The 13,827-nt window shown below is 34.2% G+C and overlaps 3 protein-coding genes across 5 annotated transcripts; 2 read left to right on the top strand and 1 right to left on the bottom strand.

The window, feature by feature from the left end:
• The first annotated feature begins 63 nt into the window (after positions 1-63).
• On the top strand, positions 64-2,385 carry LOC103852822 ((R)-mandelonitrile lyase-like). Its single transcript, XM_009129719.3, has 3 exons — positions 64-453; positions 563-2,066; positions 2,151-2,385. Exons 2-3 carry the CDS (start codon positions 739-741, stop codon positions 2,191-2,193), a joined length of 1,371 nt encoding a protein of 456 aa, XP_009127967.2. The 5' UTR covers positions 64-453; positions 563-738; the 3' UTR covers positions 2,194-2,385.
• A 192-nt stretch (positions 2,386-2,577) lies between these two features.
• Positions 2,578-3,891, top strand: LOC103852819 (jacalin-related lectin 19). 3 transcript variants are annotated; one of them, XM_033283412.1, is made up of 3 exons: positions 2,578-2,805; positions 3,157-3,384; positions 3,463-3,891. In XM_033283412.1, exons 1-3 carry the CDS (start codon positions 2,674-2,676, stop codon positions 3,769-3,771), a joined length of 669 nt encoding a protein of 222 aa, XP_033139303.1. In that variant the 5' UTR covers positions 2,578-2,673; the 3' UTR covers positions 3,772-3,891. The 3 variants fall into 3 exon arrangements, with proteins under 3 accessions (XP_033139303.1, XP_033139300.1, XP_033139308.1); XM_033283409.1 differs by having other exon boundaries at positions 3,157-3,891; XM_033283417.1 differs by having other exon boundaries at positions 2,604-2,801; positions 3,157-3,891.
• Positions 3,825-5,509, bottom strand: LOC103852821 (ESCRT-related protein CHMP1B). The gene is made up of 2 exons (XM_033283420.1): positions 5,083-5,509; positions 3,825-4,318 (listed from the first exon to the last, which is right to left on the bottom strand). The coding sequence occupies exons 1-2, from the start codon at positions 5,405-5,407 to the stop codon at positions 4,032-4,034; spliced, it is 612 nt and encodes a 203-aa protein (XP_033139311.1). The 5' UTR covers positions 5,408-5,509; the 3' UTR covers positions 3,825-4,031.
• Between the last annotated feature and the right edge of the window lie 8,318 nt (positions 5,510-13,827).

Raw genomic sequence — 13,827 nt, 5'->3', positions numbered from 1 at the left:
AGTTCGAAAGCTGAGAAACACCCAGTAAAAAGCACTTTTATACCGGATTAAACCGGAATTTGATTAGCAGTCATTAAACCAGAAGACAAAACGGCTGCGTTTTAAAAGCATTTAAAATCGTTGATCCAGTGCGGTTGGGTTCATGATTACTCCTCTTGATAACCGTTGATCTCCACTTGATCCACGATGTGTTATTTTATATTGTAGATACACCGAAGAGTTCGTGAGCCGAGAAAGACTCAATAATCACTCATAACTACGAGTCTCTTTTATAACTTGTAACTGACAAAAAAATCTCTCTTTCCCGGGAAAATTTTAATTTTCTTTCTCCTCTGAGAAGAACTGAAGAGCAAGAAATGAGTAAGCTGATGGACTATTATCTTCTCTACGCGGTGCTTCTTCTTCTTCTTGGATCAGTTCCTCTCTTTAACGCAAGACCACGCACTAATCGACGTAAGTTTCCCCAGAATTTTCCCGGAAAATCTTTGCTTATGCTTGAACATCGACGTAATTAGATTCTTATAGATAGCGATCATCGATAGTTTGCATCTTACGTTTGCAGATTCCAATTTCATGCGATTCGTGACGAACGCAACCGATTTCGCGTCGGAGGATTACTACGACTAGATAATCGTCGGCGGAGGAACGGCGGGATGTCCACTCGCCGCCACGCTCTCCCAATCCTTCCGCGTCCTTCTCCTCGAACGCGGCGGCGTTCCGTACACCAGACCTAACGCGATGACACACGACGGTTTCTTGACGACTCTCACAGACGTCAACAGCTTCGACTCTCCGGCTCAGTCCTTCGTCTCCGAGGAAGGAGTTCCCAACGCGAGAGGCCGTGTTCTCGGCGGAAGCAGCGCGATCAACGCTGGGTTCTACAGCAGAGCTGATAGACAGTTCTTTGAGAACTCATGTCTCGATTGGGATTTGGTGAGTGTGAATCAGTCTTACGAGTGGGTGGAGAGAGCTATTGTGTTTAGACCTCAGCTTAGGACGTGGCAGTCTGCGATTAGAGACGTGTTGCTTGAGGTTGGTGTGCATCCCTTTAACGGCTTCACGCTGGAGCATAAGGTTGGGACTAAGATCGGAGGGTCCACGTTTGATCGTTCCGGGAGGAGACACAGCTCTGCTGATCTTCTTAGATACGCAAGAAGCTCCAATATTAGAGTTGCTGTTTACGCTACTGTGGAGAGAGTTTTGATAAGTGACTCTGGTTCTAATGTCTCAGCTATTGGAGTTGTGTACCGTGATCAGCTGGGGCGTTACCATCACGCGATGATACGGGACAGAGGAGAGGTGATACTGTCAGCTGGTTCGCTCGGTAGTCCGCAGTTGATGCTTCTTAGTGGGATTGGTCCAAGGAGCTACCTTTCGACTTGGGGGATCCCTGTGGCTATTGACCAGCCTCATGTGGGAGGGTTTGTGTATGATAACCCGAGGAATGGTATCTCCATTGTTCCTCCGGTTCCGATGGAGAACTCGTTGATACAAGTGGTGGGTGTTACTGAGGACGGTGCTTTTCTGGAAGCTGCGTCCAATGTGATCCCGTTTGCGTCTCCTCTGCATTCTGTTTTCATCAGAGCTCCAGCTTCTCCTTTGTATGTCCCTGTGACAACTATAATGGAGAAGATCCTTGGTCCGGTGTCTGTTGGTTCGCTAAGGTTGGCTTCAACGGATGTGAGGATAAACCCAGTTGTTAGGTTCAACTACTTCAGTGATCCACAGGATCTGGAGAGATGTGTTAATGGGACTAGGAAGATTGGTGAAATACTCAGGAGCCGAGCTATGCAGGACTTTATGTTCAGGGAATGGTTTGGGAGCCATAGGTTCAGGTTCGTTGGAGTTCCTTTACCATTGGACCAAACTAATGATCTGGTGATGGCAGACTTCTGTAGACGAACTGTGAGCACTATCTGGCATTACCATGGTGGCTGCGTTGTTGGGAAAGTAGTGAACTCTGATCTCAAAGTCAATGGTGTTGATTCTCTTAGAATCGTGGATGGATCAACCTTCAATATCTCTCCAGGGACTAACCCACAAGCTACCTTGATGATGCTTGGAAGGTAAAAATTTTATACTCTTTGATACCGTTACCAATGCTTTTTGAATTAGAGTAAAAACAATTCTCTATATGACTATAATTTCAGGTACATGGGTCTGCAGATGCTGAAAGAGAGAATGAGATACTAATTTTTCAGATGAGCTTGATGGCATTTTCTGGATTACTTTGCTGATTCTTTTGCTGTATGTTCAACTCTAGCTCTCTATTAGGTGCTACTACTGTTTGTATATTCTTTTGTTCATTGTTTTCATTGGACTCCTCTCGTTGATTGATGTAATAGTCAGCAGGACTGAGATGTAATGACCAATAGCGGATCTTGCTCAGAGTAGTTATGTTTCTCTTAAATGAACATACTAGAGCAAATTTAAAACATGGTAACGTGAAAACAAGAGGCAATATTCTTCTCGTCTTCTTTTGGCACTATGATGAACACTTTTGGAATATGTTCCTTAAATGTTTCTTCTTGAAGTTTTCTGGAATCGTTCCAGTTCCTTCGGTAAAGGATGATAGCACAATCAGACATAAACCTATCACCCTCACATAGTGCTGTCTTGGAATCCAATATATTTCCGTGAAGCTTCCCAGTCTTCATCGTTTGCCCTCTTTATATGTGTTGTTGCAAAAACCAAAGACTCAACTCTTGTTATGTATCAATCTGCAACCTATTTGAATTCCAAAACGCTTCTGCTGTAGCAAAGAAGAAGTTTGTAAAAGTAAGCTGTCAATTGAACAGGACGGACACAATGTAGTGCGAAGAGTTTTTGGGGCTTAAGGCAAGTTTTAAAAATAAATTTATTTACAACTGTAATGAAAATAATTTTCTAATATGATATATTATTTTCATCAAATACACAAGTCTAATACTGTAAAAGAATAATTTTATAACGTAAATATGTTATATTATGTCATATAGAAAAAAAATACATAAATTCAAAAAATGAATTAATTAATTTTCGTTGAAATGTTTTTTTTTTAAATAAGTCTAAACCACTATACTAGAAATTATTTTAAATTTTGGAGCCCTAAAAACAATCATATTAATCGGAGGCCTGAGGCGAATGCCTTTTTCAATACACTGTAGGCACTCTCTGGGACACATGGATCAACAACAGCAGGGTGATAAGAATCTGAGTGTGTTCGTTGGACCCTGGGGAGGAAATGGAGGAACCGCTTGGGACGACGGGATCTATCATGGTGTGCGTGAAATCAAGCTTGTATATGATCACTGCATTGACTCCATCTCTCTGGTCTACGATAAGAATGGTAAAGCTGTGAGATCAGAGAAGCATGGAGGCCAGGGAGGCAACAAAACAACAGAGGTAATGTTCCTCTCTCAGTTTCTGTACATTTATCTCTTAGATTTTGGTTTCTTTAACATGAACCGTATTTATATTCAGATAAAGCTGCAATACCCAGAAGAGTATCTGATCGGCGTGAGTGGTTACTACTGTCCAGTAGTGCACAGTGGTACTCCTGTGATCAGATCAATGACCTTCAAGAGCAATAAACAGGTGTATGGACCTTACGGAGTTGAACAAGGAACACCTTTCAGTTTCTCAGTAAACGGAGGTCGCATTGTTGGCATGAACGGTAGAAGCGGCTGGTACCTTGATTCCATCGGCTTCCATCTCTCACGCCCTAAATCAACCAAGGTGATCCATAAGCTTCGAAAGAAGATTCACTGGTTCACAAGAATGGTTGCATGACAAGGCCTTCTACATAGAATAGAATATTTATGTATAGATGTAACACTGAACTCTGCGAATAAGGATGTTACTTTTTTGTTGCACAAACTCATATCATTGAAATGATAAAAACAAAGCACACACGAAGGTTTTATATAAAGTTAGTAAACAAAGCATGTCTCAAAGTGAGCAATATACACAAATGCGTCAATGTTCGCAGATAATAGCTGTAATATTTCGATAAGGAACTCGTCCTAAGTGGCAGATAGTCCAAGCATGGTTCAACCTCTGGCCTTGAGCTCTGCAAGCCTCCTGGACAAATCATCCTCATCAACTTTCTCCTCTGTTGCAGTAGGAATGGCATGGCCAGCAGCCTGAGGCAGTCCAACAGAGACTTCAAGACCGTAATCATCTGCTACCTGCTGCATCAGGTTGTTGACGTCGCCTTCTGGAGTGGACAAGGATGTAGAACCAGCCATGGCGTTCTCCATGAACTCAGCTTGGACCTCCATATTCACAAACTGCTTCTCAAATGAATCCATCGTCTCTGACATCTTCTGTAGATTGCCTGGTAATAGAAACAATAAAACAGATAAGAACCCAAAGTTCTGACATCTACCTTTCATGCTAGTGTCCTCTTATGAGAAGAAGTATGCAACCGAGACTAAAGTATGCACCTTTCCATAAAAACAAAACCTTTCTCTCTACCCAAATAGAATCATGCAGCTCAACATTAGCCTAAGATGTCATAACTAAACCTTGACGAATACGCATAAACTAAACCCTAATCAAAGATTAGCAGCACATCAACAGGCAGAGAATCAATACTCAAAACCGATCATTAAATGACAAGAACTTGTACACAACTCAATGAAATCTACTTGCTATTCCGTTCATGATAGCTTCCTCTTATGAGAAGAAGTATGCAATTAAGACTAAAGGATGAACCTTTCTTGTGTGCTTCCATAAAAACAAAACCTCTCTCTAGCCAATAGGAATGCTGCAAAGTCCACATTACCCTAAAATGAACTAAAGTCTAAAACTTAACAAACACGCATAAACTATACCCTGATCAATGATTAGCAGCACATCAACAGGCATAGAGCCAATACTCAAAACCGATCATTAAATGATAAGAACACAAAGTTGTATACAGCACAAAGCTTCCTCTTATAAGAAGAAGTATGCAACAGAGACTAAAGGATGCACCTTTCTTATGTGTTTCCATAAAAACAAAACCTTTCTCTCTACCCAATAAGCATAAACTCCAAATTAACGATTAGAACTACATCAGCATACAAAAGCTCCTATAGAACGATGGAATGAATATACCTGTGGCGAGGGAAGACTCGAGGGACTTGACGATGTTAGTCATGGATTTGGTGATGGTGGCCATCTTGGCCTGAGTGTCTAAGCGGGCAACAACGGCGTCGAGGCGAGAAGCGAGGCGGAGGTAGTTCATCTGCTCGCTGCGTTTGCGAATGGCGTTCTCGGCGTAGATCCGAGCACCATCCATGTTCCCCTTCTCGATCGCCTTCTTCACCTTGAGTTTCTCCGCCTTCTCTTCCTTCTCGCACTTCCTTGACTGCCTCTGCAGAGACTTCGACGTGAACTTGAGATCGAATATCTGATTCATCAGCTTGTCTGTGTTGCCCATGTTGAAATCGATTCAGATCGAATTCCCGAAACAGAGGATTAGGGTTTTATTTGAATTTGGGGGAAAAGATCTCGACGCTTTTGTTTTACGATTGTTGTTTCGTAGAAGAAGAGATATGATATTGATGATGACGATGAAGAAGAAGAAGAAGGAATCTAATATTTAAGTGGGTCCCTGAAAAAAAGTCAATTATTTATAATGTTGGAGTCAACTTTGGTTTTCCTAATTCAGATCGGACTTGGCTGGTTCAATCAACCGCGGTTTAGTGATTGTTGGTACTACCCGGTTTAACATTTGATCCTCATGATGTAGCTTGCAATTGCATATGCCTCCCCTCAGCTAAAAGAAAAAACTGAAATGTAAATTGTATTAAGCTGGCCTTGCAGTTTGGAACAGGTTTGGGCGTTTGAGTCACTCGGTTGGTTCGGGTTGTTTTGAATCTATTTAAGACGTGCCAGTGATAGAGGGATTGACAGGGAGGTTTGTAACATTATCTCGGCGAGAAGATCCAGGAAAGGCTTCCAGTCTTCTCATGCCTTTGTAGCTAAGATAACCTTGTTACTTTGCTTCATATTGTTTTTATTTCTCTTTGTCGGGATGGTTCAGAAACTAGGTTTCTACTTTGTAAAAACTTTTCATTATTTATATGATATTTATAGTTTAACAAACAAAATAAGATGTGCCAGTGTTTCAATTCGGTTTCTGGTTGGTTTATATCGGTTTTGGTTTGGGTCGAGTTTTGAATAACATTCGTATGATACCCCCAAAATATTTTGATATGGTTTAGTTCAGACTTGCAATATGTGAAGTACTTGAATGTATTCTAATACCCAAATATATACTTGAAGACTCGAAAATATCTCTAACTATCCGGAAAAAAAAAATTTGTACATCTGAAATCCAAAATAATATCAAAATCTCGCAACTTAAAAATACCCAAAATGCTACAAATATATTTGAATTATCCCAAAATAACTAATATATATATATATAAATCTTGAGTTATCGGTATCCTATCGAATCTCAGTAGGAACCAAACCCAAACCGAAGAGACTCAGAGGTCTAAATGAATATTATCGAACATGAAAAAAATGTACATATCCCAACCGGGAAGAACCAGATTTTTTTGGGTTGATTTCAGTTAAGGTTTCCTGATTCAGGTATAGTGGCTTAACTAGTTTGGAATGATCATGATGTTTGCTTCTGCCTTCGCTCTTCCTTTTAACCTTCCTGCAGTGGTAACAGTTAACACTTTGTCATTTTCATTTTCATCCTTACCTTTTTCGATTTTTGTTTCTTGCAAACATGAATATATGTCGTGCACAGAGCAATATAATGGAAATTATAAAAACAATTGCTTTAAAGCTATTGGTCACACTGGAAACAATTGGAGCTTCGTCAAACGTATGGCAAGTGACATGGATAGCACGAAAAATAAGCTTTATATGATACTAGGAAAGGGATCATGTACCGTTGTTTTATCTCGCTTCACTCAGTGATTTCTTTCTTGTGTTCTTTTTTCTTTTTTCTTTTTGTTTGAAACACTCTTTCTTGTGTTCAACTTCTAGTAGTAGCGTGTATAATGCATAAACTCAAAGCTCTTGGTATGCCTATACGATCAAGAAGGAAAATGGAAGATCGAACTAGACCTAGCTGCAATTCTCATCATGGAACATATGTACTCTTGCTTCTGAAATTCGGACTCTCACATCTTGTCCCTGAAGAGCATGTGTGAAGAATGTGACACTACTACAAGACATGTACTGAAAACAACAATAAGACTCGGAGCAATCTTGACGTGAAGAAAATAGATTCAAAGAATACCAAAAGGCTTTTTGAGTGTGTGTGCGTGACAGTTAGATCTTTTGTCGCGTCCTTTGTGATATAAGTTAATTATAATCATGGGTCTCCTAACATTTTCAATGTTTATGTTTCACAATTCACATCATCAGCAACAACTTGGAACATTTCTTATACTGTGTGTATAACAGTTTGTGTACTCGATGAATGGTTACAAGGTCGTATTATTAATTAGTAAACTTTTCTCATTTATGATCAAAAGTCTTGTAAAAGATGGAATTTTAGAACAATAATTTTCTCTTTTGGGTCAAAGATATGGGTTTTTTCTTTTCATTTAAAGATGATTTGTCAATTTCTCCTTTTGGATTAGTGGAAAATTCTTTTTCGAATGGTAAGGTTTACAGTTATTTTCCTCACCTAATCAGACTATCAAATTACCAAATGTGTTTATGCCCCTGATTGCAGTTTCAACGGTTTTATTTATGACGCTATATATTAAACACGTATATGCTTCCTCTACAATATACAAAATGTCAAAGATAGAAGAATCAACTGCTAATATGCTATCAAGAAAGTCTTATGATGAAGAATCAATATTTTTATTTTCATTACATCTCTAGAATATGGGAAGTTAGAAAAAACATATCTATATAGATATAGCCAGGACAAGTCTCAAAATATCACATGATTTGATTTGATTTGTACAATTGCCAGCAAAATTCAAAAAGGCCACAGAAATTAAGTGTACTGAAGGTTTGAATTTGTATAGGAAACGTCATTATTTACTAAATTTGTAGTAACTATATAAACTGATAAACATATAAAAAAAATTGTGGTTACAAATATTGGTCGTTCAAAACTCGAAACTTTCTTATAAATTATAAGAGCATCTCCAACTCATTGCTATTTTCACTTCTATAATAGCATTTAGAGGTGAAATTACTCCAACCCACCTCTATTTCTTCCTCCATAATAGAGATCTCTATATTTTCCTTTATTTATAGAGGAAGAAATAGCATTCCTCTATTTTTTACTCTATAATTGGAGATTGTTATTATAGAGAAATATATTGGAGCATATCTCACCTCTATTATGGAGTTCCTCTATTTTAGAGGTGAAAATAGCAAAATACATTGGAGATGGTCTAAGAGCCCGTTATTATGAAAGAACTAATATCCACAGGATTGTTTAGAAATCCGTTGTTGAAAAGAGAGATTATCAGTTTAGTTTAGTTTTTGTCTTTCAGTTCAATTGGTTTTGATTTTTTTTTGGTTTGGGACTCTTGTTTATTCCACAATTATTGGTTATGTCAGATTTTATTCGAAGAACAAAAATAATGAAAAGAAAATTCTATTTAAAGCAAAAAAAGGTTTTAAAAAAGAGTTATTTTTGGGTTAATCCATATGTTCACAAACTAATAATATTTTGTTATTTATATTCGATATTTTTTAGAAAAAAAAAACAAAATATTGTCAAGTTATATTATGTTTTTAAAATAAAAAAGTAAAAAAATAAATAAAAATAGTAGTAGTTACAAAAAAAAACTTTTTAAAAAAATATTTCTAACGTCATCGGCAAAACACTAAACCATAAATCATAATCCCTAAACCCTAAACTGTTAGATAAAACTTAAACTCTAAATCAAAAACACTAAACACTAAAATACTCATGGATTTAAGGTTTAGTATTTTGCTAACGACGTTAAAAATATTTTTTGTAACTACTACTATTTTTTATTTATTTTTTTATCTTTTTATTTTAAACATATAATATAACTTAACAATATTTTGTTTACTTTTTTTAAAAAAAATATCGAATACCAAATAATAAAATTATATTGGTTGGTGAACTTCCATAAATAAATCTTAAAAAACATAAGAAAAAGAAGGCTTGCAATAACATGAACGATCGATTGAATTATCGTCGTGTTATGTATCAAAGACAACGTCGTGGCCTCTACATTCATTCACGACCAATTAATAAAGCATATGACAACATTCTTTATATATCAAAAATATTTATTCCATTTGTTTTATACAGTGTCAAATGTCGTTTTAATATTTTTTTACTATATATTGTCATTTCTTGTTTTTACTGCATTTTTTCTGTAGACACTTCAGTTTTATTTCTGTTCTTTAAACTTTTTGATTAGTGTATCATATAAAATAGCAGTCTACTTATTCTAGTACAAAGACATTAAAAACGAAAGAAATTGAACTTGTTACCTAATTTTAAATATGTGTGTGTGAGAAAAATTTAAACAGTAAAAAAAAAACTTTAAACAGTAAAAAAGCGAAGGGATTATGAACTTTAGCGTTTAGCAGCGGGACCAATAACAAAATATCAACGGCTTAGCGTTTTGTCTCGTCGGTATATGAGTGTGATTGGAAAAAATGGAGTAAATGAGAGGGAAATAAAAAGGTGGAAATAAGTGGAAAAATGAAAATGGGAGAGAGAGTAAAGTAGAGTAAACATATTTACTCTTGTTTAAGATGTAATAAATTTATTTGTGTGTTTTACTCTGTTATAATTTTATAACAGTAACTAGACTTTGATCGGGCGCAGATGTTGATATTTGTTTTTCATGTACTTATTAGGATTTGATAAAATGAATCCGAGGAATATAGTACCAAACCCGAATATAAATTGATTAAATATTCGAATTATTCAAAATTTTGTTATTTAGAGAACTGAATCTGATCCGAACCGAAGTATTCGGGTACCCGAATTTATCTAAAATAGATTTATATACTTATATATATTAATTATTTTTAGATTTAATGTATATAAAACATCAAGAATGATATTTTTAAATTGGTTTAAATACTTGAAAATATATATAGATAATCAAAAGTAAATATCTGAAATAGTTAAAGTATACTCAAATCACCAAAAAGACTTAAAATAATTATTGATTTCGTATCCAAAATTTTAAATCAAGTCAATTGATATGTTAAACTTATGTATTCTGACATATGTTATTCAAATTTATAGGTAATATATTATTTTATTTATAGATTTTGAGAAATTTAAATAGATAATGATTTAAAACTTTAAAAATAATTTAAATGGGTTATCCAAACGCGAACCAAACCTGCAAAGATCCAAATCGAACTTAAACCAAAATTTAGAAACATCCTAATAGGACTGAAATCTTTGACCCCGAAAATCTGAAACTCAAACCGATCAGAACCAAACCCGTATGGGTACCCGAAAGCCCATCCTTAGTCATTATTATATATCGTATATTGTCATCATATAATTAATCGTATTTTATACGTACCATCATATAAGTAATCATATAATTAATAGTATTTTATACGTACCATCATATAAATAATTACATATATTATATTTTTTAAACTTAATATGAGATATAAAAACCATGATTTGAGTTGGTATTTCAAATTGGGCTTTGTATTGTATTTTTCTTATATATATTGATAACATTTTTTATAATGGTTATTGAAAAATAGTTTAGTAAAAATTCATTTTTGAATATATGTATTATTTTTTATCAATTTTTGATATAAATCAACTTTAAATTATTATTTTGATTTGAAATATGTGTATAAAGTTTAAATTTTGTTTTATGGTTAGTTTAGAAAAAAAAAAGTTTTAGGTAATTAGATTGACCTATTTTTCGTATATTTTAAAACTGGCCGAGATAGATAATTTATTATAATATGATGGACTTTCAGTTTTTCTTAATAACATAAGCCCATTACTTTTTTTCTTAATATTATTATCTTTGTTTGTAAACAATTTTTTTTTTAAAAACTACAATCCATGTTTCCAAACATTTCAAATTTTTTTAATAGTCATATTCAAGTCTCCAAACACTCTAATTTTGTACTTGAGTTTTAATAATATAGACTAGAAGAAATAGGTGGAAATGTATTTTTACCTGATTGGAGAAATTTCAGAATAAATGAAAGTAACAGGTTTTTCACTTTTATTATTTACTCTAGAAGTGACATACAGTCACAGCCTATGTCTTTCATCTAGACACTCAAAGTTCTCCACAGCCCACACACCTCGAATGCCGTGTATGTAAAATGTAACTATTATATTAAATCACTACTATTACAATTAGACCTTGCACGATACTTGGGAACTTTAGCAGCTTTGTAAGTGGGATTCAGGTTTTTAATGGGACACGCATGACATGTCACACAAACAGAAAAGGACGAATCTTATTCATACTTTAACGGTTTGATTACTGGACAACAAATAGCTGTTAAATTAATATTATAGTCTTTTAATATATAGATTTCGTTGAAGTTTAAAATTCACAAATCTGCCGGGACCGCTTTATTCATACGAACCACCGCACATGATGCTAATCGCATTAAAATGAGAACATCTATCAAACTTCAGATTTTTCATATTATTCTCATGAACGTACGGGATTTCACGAGGTTGTATTGATGCTGATTCCTGAATGACATTAGTGCTGCGGAATAAGTGTGTATTTGAAGATACTGTTCTCATGTGAACTCATGCAAAAGAAACACATCAACGTGGAAATCATCGCAAGGCATACTTCCCGAATATCAAGCCAAACAGAGTATAGAATATACTCTTTTTTGCATCTATATATCTTATTGAGTATTCATGCTAAAACACCTTTAGCTTTTATCAAATTAGGTGTATAAGCATATGTTATTCTCTTCTTTTTTCTCAAAATGCGTTTAGTAACGTTGCCACTGGTGACACATGCGGTTTAGAGAAGAAAAAAGGGATACTATTCTGTTCATATGTAACAGATTTGAAAAAAATATTAAGGAAAATTGTAAGCAATTTAGTCATGTCGTCATAACATTATAATATATACCTTTGATGCAGCTTTGGATGTAAACATTATAATTTCATAAATTTCAACCTTTGATACAGTTTTGGATACGCTATGAGTAAATTTTTGGAGCTCATTGGATGATAACTTAGTCTTGTTTATTTTTTGCCAAAGCTGACTTAACTTTGCTTTAAAACTTTTGTATCATTACAAACTCTTCCCATATTATATATGAAATTCACATTTTAGCAAAAAAAAAAATTATAATATATACCACATGATTTGATAAAATAGCATGAATATGCGAAATACAAAGAGAATTGTATGGGAAAAATGAATAATCATATTAATTTCTCTTAAAGAATATAAAATCGTGTTAGTTTACTTTTTATACGATATGTGTTGATGCGAATGGTGTGTTGGTTAAGTTCCAAACGCGGACGGGTCTTGTGAATCACACATTGCTATTACAAGGCAACGTGTTTCTAAGAGATCTTATTTGGTGGCAGCTTCTGCGTTTGTCATGACTCATGACTGTAGTAGTGTCACACAGTCACGGATCCAACTCCCTTTGTATATTTGTTTGATCACTATTTTTCCTGCAAATTGACACACCGATTTGCTTTTAAATATATATTTTGCCATCTTTGTTAATGACATATGTTCTGGAATATTTAGGCAGTTTTTACTTTCTTACCTCTGGAAAACACCTAAAGGTAAAAGGTTATTTCTGAAAACGCGTAATCAAGTATTCAAAGACGTTCCAAATGCTTTATTCTCAATCTTAACCAATTTTTGTGTTTATAAGTTCAGTCAAATGATTGCAGCTATATGTAACTCAAGTCTTAAATTGTGGACCGCGGTCTGATTTTATTAAAGTTTTCTCCTCTGGTTTTCGTAAAGTACGATTAATTAGAAAAATAATTGTTGATAACGAAGAAAATGCAAGTAGATGAATACAAAACGCTGTAGCCAACCGAATACGGCTTCTTAATTACTTAATTATGATTATCCTTTTTTTGTTAATCTTTGTCCCTCGCGACTCCTCTCTCTTGCTAGTGGCTGTAGCTATATCCAGTTTGTAACAATATCACCATCACATAAATAATAATAAGAATTGATTTTAGAGTTATCTTTTTCTTTAACGTTTTAAAATATGTTTCTCAAAAAAAATACTTTAAAAATATGAGCCGATTAGTTAGAAAAATATTATAATATATTTAAATGATAAATTAATATTCTCTTCAAAATCATTAAGCTAAATAAAATAAAATCAAATATGAGATGACAAAAAGTAAATTAACTGTGAATATTATCAGAGTTTCATAAAAACAGTTATTGCATAATCTAGAATTTCATATGATGTGTCTTTTTTTTTCATTTTGGACAAATCATATGATGTGTCAAATTGTCAATTGCCCGGTATATTTTCTTCAACATGTGTTACAAGTTTTATCTTATAAAATCATACTAGAGCTTGACCCGCGCACCCGCGCAGGTGTTAGTTTTTTGATAAATGAATATTTATTTGTATAAGTGATAATATATATTTTAAAATTTATCCGTTTAATTTTTTTTTAATATGACATTTATAAACACAATAATTTTATAGTTTATATTGAGTAGTTTTATTTTATCATGTAAACCCTTAATTATATCATCCATTTATTTAGAATACGACCTGTAAAATCACACAAATGTATTTTTATTTTTTATGGATCAAAATTTTATGATTATATATAATAAAATTATTGTATAAACTGTTTTTATGGATCAAAATTTTATGATTATGTATAATGAAATTGTTGTATACTATTTATTATGT

This window comes from Brassica rapa, chromosome A02 (assembly GCF_000309985.2).
Source record: "Brassica rapa cultivar Chiifu-401-42 chromosome A02, CAAS_Brap_v3.01, whole genome shotgun sequence".
NCBI lineage: Eukaryota > Viridiplantae > Streptophyta > Magnoliopsida > Brassicales > Brassicaceae > Brassica > Brassica rapa.
The sequence above is the reverse complement of the archived record's forward strand: the minus strand, read 5'-3'. Positions and strand labels throughout refer to the sequence as shown.